Source organism: Lolium rigidum, chromosome 4, assembly GCF_022539505.1.
Source record: "Lolium rigidum isolate FL_2022 chromosome 4, APGP_CSIRO_Lrig_0.1, whole genome shotgun sequence".
Classification (NCBI taxonomy): Eukaryota; Viridiplantae; Streptophyta; class Magnoliopsida; order Poales; family Poaceae; genus Lolium; species Lolium rigidum.
Genome location: NC_061511.1, coordinates 128625693 through 128638647, shown reverse-complemented (window position 1 = coordinate 128638647; position 12955 = coordinate 128625693). Strand labels below are relative to the sequence as shown.

General features: G+C 47.6%; 1 protein-coding gene across 1 annotated transcript; it reads right to left on the bottom strand.

The window, feature by feature from the left end:
• Positions 1 to 208: 208 nt before the first annotated feature.
• On the bottom strand, positions 209 to 11244 carry LOC124647500 (transcription factor BHLH42-like). Its single transcript, XM_047187437.1, has 9 exons — positions 11147 to 11244; positions 10717 to 11043; positions 3022 to 3118; positions 2394 to 2408; positions 2240 to 2296; positions 1641 to 2172; positions 962 to 1365; positions 421 to 852; positions 209 to 286 (listed from the first exon to the last, which is right to left on the bottom strand). Exons 1-9 carry the CDS (start codon positions 11242 to 11244, stop codon positions 209 to 211), a joined length of 2040 nt encoding a protein of 679 aa, XP_047043393.1.
• Positions 11245 to 12955: the final 1711 nt, after the last annotated feature.

Genomic DNA, 12955 nt, shown 5'->3' with positions numbered 1-12955 from the left:
ATTGTTTAGTCAACAACCGGCTATACTTCGGCAGCGTAGTAGCATATCGGCAGTTTCGCCATGGATCGGGGAGGGCAAAATAAAAGACTGACAGCTATGCAACACTGCGAGTTGAATACTGTCAGTGCACACCTTATCATCCTACACTCATGTCATGTCAATCCATCAGTAAACATTCACGCTCGCTGTATTAATGCTTTATTATTGATCATCCTGATGAGATGATGAGATGGATTGCTCTCTTCACTTCAGAAATGCAGCTCCTCCTCCCACGCACCTCTCTCACCTGCATTCAGTCAACAACCCAATATTAATACAGTAGTAGTAATAACATTAAGACTTGGGACAGATCAACCAATCAAAATAACCATGTACTCCACTACGAATCATGATATAGTTCTGCTGCGCCGAATAATTAACCTTGGCGCGCAGCTCGGCCAGCAGCACGCCGTCGTCCGAAGAGGCCTGGACGGCGGTGACCTCGAGCCGGAGCTGCTCCTGGAGCGCCTGCATGATCCTCACCAGCAGGCCGCGCCTGTCGGGGCACCTCAGCTCCAGCAGCGCGTCGCTCTCGATGATGGACACCTGAACGTCCGTGGAATGCTGCACAACGGTCACAGGATCAGTGCTGCTGCTGCTGCTGCTCCCTTCCAGGGCCGCCAGCTTCCGCTTCTCGGACGACGCGGCGGCGCGCTGGTCGCTGCGACCACGAACGCTCTTCGTCTCTGGCGGCCTGACCATCGGCGGGTCACCCTGAACCTGCCTGCCTACCCACGATTCCAGGTCCTGGATGCGCTTCCTCAGCTGCTTCACGTACTCGATCGTGTCGCCCAGTATCGAAGCCTTGTCATTCTGCATCGTTACACAACCGTGCTAAGATAACTCAATTTTTGTTAACAATCCATACAAACATTATCATTACTGAAATTTCTTAAACAAAAAATAATTCTGAAGATTGTACCTTGGTAACAAAGGGTACCAGGGATCTCAGGATAATGAACCTCTCGTTCAGCTTTTCTCTTCTTTTGCGCTCCTGCAGGACATGGTTGCCGCTGAAATCGACCTCTCTTCGCAGCCCGACCGTGCCGACATTGTCGCACCTCGGATCATCATGTGGCTTGCAGTGGCTACTGCAGGCAGCACTGAGCAGGACACTCTTGAGCAACCTCTGTGGGGTGGCTCTTTCAGTGATCGTGCGTCCAAGAATGGTAGGATGCCACGCGGAGAATGATGATTGGTGTGAGACAGCTAGGTACGATCTGATGTTCGGCTCCGCGGCTTGTCGGCGTGTGTTGCCGTGCAGGATCGACAAGACTGTTTCCGTGTAGTGAGCATTTTCAGGTGGGACTATTGCTTGGTTTTCATCTGCATAAAGAAAAATGGGGAACACAGAGCTCAGATGGTGGCCACGTTTGTAGGGGTGGGTTTGAGGCATATGCATTTTCCTTCTCCTTTCCTCATGATACATATCTAGATGAAGATGAAATGCCAATATCTAGATGAAGATTGAACATTTTCCTTAGCATCGATTTTTTTTGCAGTACTAAACATCAAGCAGAGCCATAGTGTAGTAATTTTTCAGCCCAGAGGTTAAGTATGAAGCCCTTAGCATAGACCGAGAAATCGAAACATGGAGATACCTGACGATTGAGGGTAGCCAGTGCATAACTCCTCATAGAGAAAATGCCAAGACTGGGAAGGCTCATCCGCTTGCATACTGGATTGATTATTAATGTTCTGGAAAACCATTAGCGTTTGGATTCCATCACCCGAGTTGCTTGAACAGCCATCTCTCACCCTTTCTGACATCTCAAGCTGCATCCGCTTACTGCTCCCTATATTGTGTGTTGCCTGCTCATCATTGCTCACGATGTTCAGTGGAGCATGCCGGCAGTAATCCCCTGCCGTGTTCGTTTCTGAACCCGATGCACATTCTTCGATCTCATCATCGCCATCTTCCATTTCATTGTCCTCATATTTTGGGCTGAACTTTTTGGGCTCCTCCTTTGCCTGACCAGCATGTATCTTCCTCTGTATTTGGAATGGCTGTAGATCAATGCGACTTGTTTGGTTGGACGTTGAATGCTCTGACATAGTAGGGATCATGTGGTTGTCTTGTTGATCCATGAAGATGCTCATTGCATACTGAATTAGGCCTATGTCTTCCTCCACCTGATATATGCATACAGTAGTTTATCCTCAATGTAATTAATTAAGGCATAGTACAATGTCAGTTTACCTTTTCTGTGGTCCCCATTTCCAGGACACCGTCGACAATGGGAATGCATAAGACTGTCTGCAATACATTTGAAGTGCGATGAATGGATATTACTGAAGTTTCAAGGTAAAAATTCATAATTAATATAGGTAGTAGCTTTTCTTATAGGAAATACCTGAATTCCTGCACTCTGCAACTTATTGTCGCCAAATTTTGTTAAGCACCACATGAAAAGAGAGCCAAAAACGGAAAACTTAATATTCTACGGAGTATACTTATGAAAGAAGGAAAGGAAATATGAATGTTAGATATTTGCATGGGCTCGGCGATTAGGTTTTCAGTGTTTCTCCTTTTTTTTTTTTGTGGAGCAGCAGTGTTTCTCCTTTTGTCAGTATGTATTTGTTGTTACAGGTAAAGTCTTGGATGGAGGGAGTATGTTTTTCCACTGTTTCTACTTTCTTCATCAAGGTTTTGTCATGCTGAATTGAATATTTGAAACTGCAGATTATGCACCGACTAACCAAAAAATTATGGGAACATAAGAAAAGGGATATGCCCTGGCAAGTATTGCTCTTGAGGAGACCTTGCTGTCAACTTCTTTTGTATCGGCTTAGCTATTAGGTTCTCAACGTTGCTCCGATCCTAAGTACGCATTTTCTGTTACAAGCAAAGGGTTGTGTTCTTTAACTGTTTCTACTTTTCTCCGTCAAGTTTTTTTGTCATGATGAATTGACTATTTGAACACACATAGATTATGTACCGACTAACCAATAATTCATGGGAAAATAAGAGAAGAGAAGTGCCTTGGCAAGTATTGCTCTTGAGAAGACCTTGCTGTCAACTTCATTTGCTCTACTGAGCCATACATGCCCTCCCGTTGCAAATGCCTTTCCTGGTAACCTGAAAACAGAATACGTGTATCAGCCATAACAAAGTAATTAATCAGATATTTTCTCCTCATTTGTTGTCCTCGGTGCGTAATTAAACAGAATACTTGATCCTCAAGGTTATCCGTATGGTTACACACTGGATCCACGAGTGGTCTTACCTTCTTCCGGAGGCGCAGCGGGCACATATGGATTCTGGATGCATCCGTCTGGAGACGGTTGCTCGGACTATCTACAACTAGGGTGACTGGCAGCTTTCTAAAAGAATTCAACGTGCTTAGGCACTTCATTTTAATTTGCTTTCTCTGGTTACTTGAACTTTGAAACTTTGCAATAAAACGGTTGTGTGCCTTAATTGATGCATAGGCTGGAAATAGGCTCCCCATTTCGAAAAAAAACCGGTGCACCTGTATACCAGATTCATCCAGAACATGATAGCTTCAGGATTTTTTTAAACATAAGACTCGAAGCGCCCAACTTTAAATTAATAAATCTATCAACCAGCTAGGATACAAGGTACTAAAAGTCTAAAACACACTATAGAACAAGTTCAAAAGAAACTAGCAAAACGCTACAAAAAGAATAGAGGTTGGGAGTCACAAGCAGAGCTACAAAAGACGTCAAGCCACTAAGAAGACATCTTGACTAAGCCGACGATCGTTGTTGAAGAGAAGTGTCAAAGCCACGGACACAGCACAGCCCACGCAAGCCCCTAACTTCCCAAGGCAACGCCTCCAAAGAGGAAAACAGCGCTGCAGTGTCACCGCTGCCTGGCAAGAGCCTAGGGTCTTCTCCATCGTGATAGAGAAAACAACCAAGGGTTCCCCCGGCCCTTGAAACCCGTCGCCAAGCTACTCCCTTGCGACCAGAAGCCGAAGAAGAGGAGCTGCACTCGCCAACCGCCACAACCATCGCTTACCTCTGCGTGACCCGAGCAACCACAGAGAGCAGGAGCAACACCAGTAGATGTCACCCGTCGGCAAGGTCGATGCCGCCCACCTTCCAGGGCCGCCCCCAGCTTCCAAGCACCCCCACGGCAGAGGCAAGCGACCGTCACTTTCAAACAAACCAGGATCCCCAAAGCCTTCGAACTAGCCGAAAACCTCATGGGCAGCACCACCCGCGAGCATCATCCCGCCGGTTGTGGAAACCACGAGCACCACGCAAGCAGAGCACAAGGGAGGGGACGTGGAAGATCCCTCTAGAAAAGCACCTGGAAGGAGCCATCACCCGTGCTTCGTCCTCCGAGCCGCAGCTCCCCGCTCTAGAGCTTCCAGGGCCATATCCACGTAGAGCCGCCAACCAAGAGGTCACCGAGCCGTCTGTCGATACCTAGGCCGCCTCGTTGTCCAAGCTTCTGATGCTGGCGAGCAAGCCGAGCACACCTAGCCGCCACGCTCCGCGATCAGTGTCACGCCCCCGCCAACCGCAGCAGCCCGCGCCGCCACCACCGCGCTAGGGGGAGAAGAGGCCCCACTGCCGCCACCCCTGGAGCTTCTACCTACGGTGCCCTCTGGCGGTGGTGAGGAGGATGGGTAGAGGTGTGGAGGGACTGTACCTGATCTTGGGTTCGCCTTGTCACTTGCGGGGGCAGACAGAGCGAACGGGTTTTCCTTCTATCCAACCGCCCAAAGATTCATGATTTTCACCCGAAGAACATGTTCCATTGATTCAAACACACGAGAGTGGCGTCTATACGACCTGGGTCGTACGTCTCAGATCGCTGGACCTACTCGGTAGGGTGACACGTGGTAAAACGAATCTCAAAGCAGCGCGCTAGCAATTCATCCCCTTCTTCTCCAGCGATGCCGGCTCGTGGCTGCTGCAATGTTGCATCTCCTGGCCACGCAATTGCCCTCGTCGCTGATCCACCACTCGTCGTTGTGTTGATGATCCACCAGCGCTCGCCTATCCCCTGCCGTCCATGGAGACGCTCCCTGGTGCACCGCCGCCGGCGCTCCAGCCATGGTAGCTCTCCCCGTCGCCCTCCCTCGCGGCTGAACGCCCACCTGCTTGCCCCCACCGGCTGCACCAAGGCTACTCCTCCATGGGTTTGATTCATGCTAGCTACAGATCGTGGTTGGACGGGATTGCAGAAGATTTTTTCGAGAATACACCCTGGAAGGTGTACTAATCATATAGAAGAAAGGGCAAGAAAGCCCGAACCACATGTATCACTACCAACAAGGGGTGGCAGCTCCCCTACTGAAGGAAAACCTAATCTCCATCTCTCCACGAAAAAGGAAAAGGCTCGGGAAATCCAAAGGACTCCGAGCGGAAAAGCCTAGCTACACGCCACCTCCGGTACTCCTCCCTAATCCTATGCCTAATGGCCGCCGCTGCGGGGGTGGCGCCATTGAACACCACCTCGTTCCGATGCCTCCATATATTCCGAGAAAACCGGAATGATAGCTGTCCACATATCCCTCCTCACAGATCTGGTGCAACTGAGCGAGGTCCACCAGGGCACAACCTCCGTGTCCACGCCGGGCATCCACTCCAGCTTGCCCCACCGTGGTAGCACCCAAGCCCATACCTCACGAGAGACCACCCAACCAAGCAGGAGGTGTTGGAGCGTCTCCTGCTCCTGGTCGCAAAGTGGGCAAGTGGCCGGCCTTGGCAAACCGCGCCGCTGGAGCTTGTCCGCCGTCCAACATTTGTTGCGAGACACCAACCAAGCGAAGAACTTGCAGCTATACGGCGCCCTTGAGCGCCAAATCTCCGAAGAAATCGGCGCCAGGCACGGTCCCAACAAAGAAAGCGAGTATGCCGACTTCACGGAGAATAACCGATCCGCCGACCAGCGCCACACAAAGGTGTCCTCTTGCTCGGGTACCGGTGTGTAACCAGCGAGGATGCCCCACAAGTGAAAGAACTCGCCACTGCAGCGGGACTTAGGTCCGGTCCGCAATCCCGCAACCACTCACCGGCTAGGCCATCCCCGACCGAGCGGACCTTGGCCTTCCGGGCCGGGATCATGGCCACCAAGTTGGGCGCGTGGTCCACCACCCTGGCGCCCTGTAGCCGGCGATCCTTCCGAACAAGGCTCTCTCGCCGTTACCCACAACGACCGCCGTCGCGGACTCAAAAGGGCACGGGCCGGGGCGGGGATCCGGAGGTCGAACTCCGCCCAGGCCTTGGACGTGTCAACTCGCTGCAACCATGCCCAACGGCAGCGAAGAGCAAGGTTGAGCAGCTGGAGGTTTGGGAGACCCAGCCCGCCACAAGCTTTAGGGGAGGTCACCTTGTCCCATGCCACCAAGCAGTGGCCGCCACTGACGTCTGCCCTCCCCTTCCACATGAAACCCCGGCAGATCTTCTTGAGGGCTTGCAAACCAACGGGATTGCAGAAGATGCTGGGGTGGATGGGGTGCCAGCGATCAAGTCCAAGATGCCGCCGTCGCGGTGCGCCGGTGGGGCGGTGGATCCGCGACACAGCGACCAGGACATTGCAGCGGCGGCCACGAGAGGCACCAAGCACGAACCAGAATCGCTGGAGAAGGGAACGGGAAGTGGAAGCAGGCTGCTTTGAGATTGGTATCACCACGTGTCACCGTCCGTAGTTGGTCCAGGGATCAGGGCATACGACCCAGGTCGCATAGGATTTTCTTCCCCATGCATCCATCGGCCCTTCCTTTGCACGTAGACTACCTGTCCTAGTACTCTCCCATTATTTAGTACATTGATTTAATTTTTAAGATTTGATTTTAAACAGTCTGCTTACCTTGCACAGTTCGCTGGCCGTATCACCTCCGTTGCCCAAGACACCATCTGGGAGACCTGGGCGCCGGCCAAGTGCAAGCTTTTCGGATGGCTGCTGATCCAGAATCGCGTTTGGACAGCAAAGAGGATGGCCAAACTGCTATTTCTGCCCCATGTGCATCAGGAACCTCGAAACTCATCAGCACCTCTTCTTCGACTGCCCTTTTGCTCGGATCCTTTGGGCGTCCGTCGCTTCCTGGCAACACTGCAGCGGCCTTGCCCCAAGAGCTTGGAGCGCATGTGATAACATGCAAGATGCGTGGAATGCAATGATAGCAGCAACACATATTGATCACCGAGACGGAGTTAAATCGATCATCATTCTAGTGTTATGGGAGCTTTGGACTGAAAGAAACGCTCGAATTTTCAAAGAAAAAGCCAGCACTATGCGGCAGCTGTTGCATCGGATTCAAGATGAAGCCATTGGCTGGGCTTTTGCAGGTGCGAAGAAGCTTCAGCGTTTGATCTGGGAACCTCCCTGAGATCTTGCTTTACCCTAGCTTTCTAGCTTTTAGGAGCTCTTCCTTCTCTTTATTTCTTTTTCCTTTCTTTCCTTGGCCAACGGCCGCGATGTAATTATCTCTACCTTCTAATGAAAATCGAAAGCCAACAAGTTGTTGGATCTTTCAAAAAAAAAACATTTCGTTTGATTTTGTGTATTTCTTCACATGATATCTTTTAAGCAATGCGGAAGAGGTCGGGAAAGAAAACCTACATCTACTAGATTTTAAAGAGCACTGCATGGGAGATTTCATTTCTCTTCAAAGACACGCCTTCAAGAAGAACATAGGTGTGCCTCGCCATAGATACAGCCAGCTAAGCGCAGGTCAAGGTTTTATTTTGCCTCGAAGGTCTAGTCTACTCTCTGGTCGTTATTTAACATGTTTACCTCGATAGCAGGTTCTAACGCTCATCCTGTTCTGGAGAATGTTCTAGTCTACTCTCGGGGCGTTATTTAACTTGTTTACCTCGATGGCAGGTTCTAACGCTCTTCGTGTTCTGGAGAATATTCAGCCCCGTGTCACACAACAAATGAATAAAGTGCTGGCTAATGAATTTATTAGGGAGGAAGTGATAAAAAAAGCACTAGATGGCATTGGGGATCTCAAAGCCCCGTGAGCCGATGGAATGCCAACAGTGTTCTATAAGTAATTTGGGGAAAAGGTGGGTGATGTTGTGGTACAGGAGGTTTCTCGGCACTTATCTATTATGCAGAAGAAAAAGGATTTGCTCTCTGGATTTAAACTGGCGCCGTCAGTGAACCATTGGTTATTCACCGATGATTCCCTGCTCCTCATGGAGGCCACTGGATCACGACTGCTAGTGCAAATATAGTTATTGCTATGAGGCAGCCTCTGGGCAAGTAATCAACAGAGACAAGTCCTTGATCCTTTTTAGTAAGAACACACCGAGACAACTTAAGACTTCCATTATGCAAATTATTGGTCCGAAAGGCGGAGAGCCATGGAGGTCAATACCTGGGATTGCCAACATACATTGGAAGGGATATGTCCAAAGGCATTTTTTCGTATGCGAAGGAAAAGATACGGAAAAGGACCATTGGTGGGAAGGAACGGTTTTTGTCAAGAGCTGCCAAGTAAATTCTAATCAAAGAGATAGCGCAACTCATACCAACTTATGAAATGTCATGCTTTGATCTCGCCAAAAGCATGTGTTACGATACCGCCAAGTTGATTTGCCGGTACTGGTGGTCCCAAATGGAAGATGAACACAAAGCACATTGGGTAAAATGGAAAGATATAATGAAAGCGAAGCGCGAATGGGGTCTCGGAATCAGAGTGCTGGCTCTCTCTCCCACTCATTAGAACAACGATTTAAAAAGGGACCATATATGTTGGAAGTCACCATCATGATGGTTAGTTGTGTTTTGAAATTCATATTTTGAGCAAGTTTTGGGATTGTGAAACACAATGAACCAGTGTGTAGAGAACGTTTCCATGATTGTTTTTTTAATCTTTCATTCTGGGGTGTTTTATGTAAATGAGAAGGCCTTAGCTTCAAATATCAGGTTCTTTAGGGCGAGTTTAGTTATGAGCCTGCTTGCAATTTGTATCTGCCACGTGTTTCGTGAATGAAGTACCACCGGAGTCTCCTAGACCCCTCCTTTGTGCAAACAAAAAAGAAAGGTGTCGAGGTACTAAGATGTGGCATCATCTGGAGAGTAGGAGATGGGTCTCGCATCAGGATCTGATCCGACCTCTCGATCCCAACGTGATCTACAAGATGCCCGAGTACTCCGAAGGGTAACTCGAGTTGAACCTGGTGGCGCGTCTACTAAACCTAGAGATAGAAAGCTGGATGAATGATCTTGTGTGACAATCGCTCTTACCAAATGACGCATAACAGATTCGGAAAATTCCTATATGTCACACCCTACATGATTGTGTTGCTAGTCACCCTGACTGTAGGGTGTTTTTTCAGTTAAATCAGCGTACAAAACTTATATGTCGGCAATGGCAGGCAGCTTAGTTAAATGTGTGTTTGGGTAGTGAATGTGAGAAACATATCTAGAACGGGTTATGGAAGCTAGATTGCCCTCCTAAAGTTCATCATTTTTATGGCGCTTTGCCCCTGAGCTCCTGCCGTCGAGGATGAATATAGAGAAGACACATGTGACATGTTGAGCTGGATACGAGGTGTTTGCAAGGCTATGTTTGAGAGTGGGGGGCATTTCTTTGTGGCATGCAGTGATGCATCAAAAGTATGGTCAGCTCTATTATTGGACTAAGTGAGACGACGACTCCAAAACCATAATGAGCAGAACTAGGCGACACGTTATTTCTTGTATCTAGTGTTATAGAGGTTGGTTATGCATCATCATGTTTGAATGTATTTGACCACACTTCAAACTTGTATTAGACGTGTTGGAAAAAAATTAGGAGAAACGGAAAGTTAAAGTTTTGTATCTATTTTTTAATACCAGGTTTCAATGGGTTTCACAATCCATCGTGATGTTTCATTGTGTTTTGAAATTCAGATTTTGAATTTTACCGAAATAAAATCTATTTTGGACCGATTTAAAAGATATCGTCGAAATAAATACACAGCTTCAAGCCGGATTATTAGTCTGATACTTATTCCAACATATATGGTCCATTTTTAAATCGGTGTTCTAATGAGTGGGAGAGAGAGTGCTAGGTATGTGTGGAGAGATTCTTGCATGTGTTTAATTGGGTTTCAGAATCCATCATGATGCTTAGTTGTGGTTCGAAATTCATATTTTGAATATTGTCAAAATCAAATCTATTTTGGGATTGTTTAAAAGATATTTTTGTAATAAATATGCAGATTCAGACGGGTTATTAATCTGATACTTATTCCAACATATATGGTTCTTTTTAAAATCGGTGTTCTAATGAGTGGTAGTGACCGCTAGGTATGTGTACAGATATTCTTGTTTGCCTTTAATTGGGTTTTACAATAGATCTTGGCGGTTCATTGTGTTTCAAAATTCAGATTTTGAATTTTGTCAAAGCAAAACATATCACTGGAATAAATACACAGTTTCAAACGGGTTGTGAATCTTTTTTTTTAGAACCCGCAGAAGCTCTGCGCGTCATTGCATTAAGCATCAGGGGAACGGGTTGTGAATCTGATACTTATTCCAATACATATGGTTCTTTGGGATATAAGAAGAAAAAAAGGCAAGCACATACTTGGGGTTTAGCCACACATCTTTGCATGTCTTGATTTCTGCAGCACAGCATGGAAATGTTCCGGTACGTAGTTTTTGTCATGGCTTTTTAGGTAGCTAGTGCTTGAATGTCTGGCCGTACATGTTCTGCATCAGGTAAGGGAAAAGCTGCAAATGTACTGCGTAGCACTTACCCGACCCCGGGAGGGAAAGAGTAGGAGGCACACATGAGGTAAAACCACTCCGTCTCCGTGAGGTCCTCCGGCGCCAGGGCCGCGCTGGGCCGCCGTGCCGCCGCCTCGTGCACGCCGGCACCGTGGACGTCCCTGAAGCTTGTCCCACCAGCCGCGGCTTCCCTGGCCAGGGAGTCGAAGAGCTCCCGCAGCTGCCGGCTGCGGTGGTGGTCGGCTGCCTCCGCCGGCGCCGGCGCCAGGGCGATGGCAGGCTGCACCGTCTTGCGCGTCTTGATTGCGCCGTTGTAGTGCCCCTCCGCCCACACCAGCGCGCTGCCATTCCGTAAGCTCCCATGTAAACCAAAGGAAATAAACGAGCTTTGTGTTGATGAGTGAAAAGTGAGAGACGGAGCTACAAGTTGGCGGTGGTCTTGTAGAGTTGTACTAGTACCCTTGGTCGGGGCAGAGTTGCCAGAGGAGGACGTACGTCCACCGCAGCCCCTGCGCCACCGCCTGCAGCGACTCCTGCACCTCGCCGCTGCTAGCCATGGCCACCACCGGCCTACTGCTTGTTGGGAGAGAGAGAGAGAGAGAGATTGTAGGCGTTTAATGTTTGACTGGTGGCTGCACCAGACGGCTCAGCGCGAGGTCGATCACGTGGGGTAGGAGCAGGACCGGTTTTGGTCACTTCTTTTCTTCTTGGTTGTGCAGAGACATATTCACACAACACACATCAATAGTTCAATACATATTACATTCCCTTGTACGGATATTTTGTTCTTACAGAATAAGGCAAGGGCACTAACTACTTCTACTGCCTTAAGCAAGCACAGGGAGAGGAAGATGAGATTTCCAAATGTAGCGCTGCAGAAAGGAGTAAAAGGCTGAGCAGTGTCCTGCCTCCTCACCTTGCCAGATGGGGTTAAAGAGGATGTCACTAGATTCTAGCCCTTGGCAGATTCCCCAGCCTTCCACTCCTGTCGGGCACGCAACTGGTGCCTTCTGAGCCCAATCTTGTGCACAAACTGCAACAGGATTTTGGTTTCCTTTCTTTTTGCGTCGCAGCGCTGCTGCTTGTCCACCGGTGGGTGGAAACTCGCACCATTCTCTTGGGGTGCTAGATTCTGGTAAAAGTTGTCAAGTTACCGGTAGAAAATAGGTCTATTGTCCCGGTTCTGGATCTTTAGTCCAGGTTGCCCAACCTAAAGCTCCATCTTTAGTTTTGATTGGGTTACACATTAGGACTAAAGGCCATACACGTGGGCGATACGGAACGCTTGGGCTGAGAGACCTTTAGTCCTGTTTGGTAACATCAACTGGGACTAAAGTTCGCGCCAGGGTTTAGGGTTATGCTCATGTATTTTGTGTTTTTCATTTTCATTTAATTCTTTTTTCATTTATACATATTCTACGCTAATACATATATATTGTACATGTTCATGCATATTACTACATACTGCACACGTGATCACACATATATACATACAATTGGTAGCTATGGAAGCTTGACGATCATACATGTTGATGCATCTTTTTTATTACACGAAGATCATTAAATTACAAGGATTTCTAGGGGTAATATATTCTCCATCTTCATATATGACCTCCGTAACCAAAAAATTCCGACAATTCCTCTTGAATTTATCGTAGGCGTGCCTGTGGTAGGACGTTCCCCCACCTGCCTCGGTTTATAAAGAATAAGATCAAATATAAATATATGAGTTATGTTTATAGCAAATCATCATAAAAAAAAATTGTGAATATTTTTTACGTACTTGATTTTTTTGTAATCTACGCGTCGCTCAATCACCATGTTGATGAACTCGAAAACGTAGTATGCACATAAATTGGTCCCCTGTGGCTGCCTCTCACACTTTACAAGAATAGAATTCAATCAAAAAATAATCAAGCATGATAATGGTATATATATTGAAACTAGTACTAGCTACGGTGCCCATTGAGCGGTCACCTTTGTGATGAACACTTTCCAAAATTTGTGATAATAATTTTATTAGGAAATGAACGAAAGAGACCGATATAGTGCGATAATGATTGAAATTACCTGTCGAGCATGTAAATCAGGTTGTTGTACTCCTCACGGTCTTTATCTAATGGATCCATGATATAATTTTTTTGTTGGAGATATGTCCAAGAGGCAATAATAAAGTCATTATTATTATATCTTTGCGTTTATGATAAATGTTTGCATCTCATGCTATAATTGTATTAATCGGAAATATTAATACTTGTGTGTTTTGTA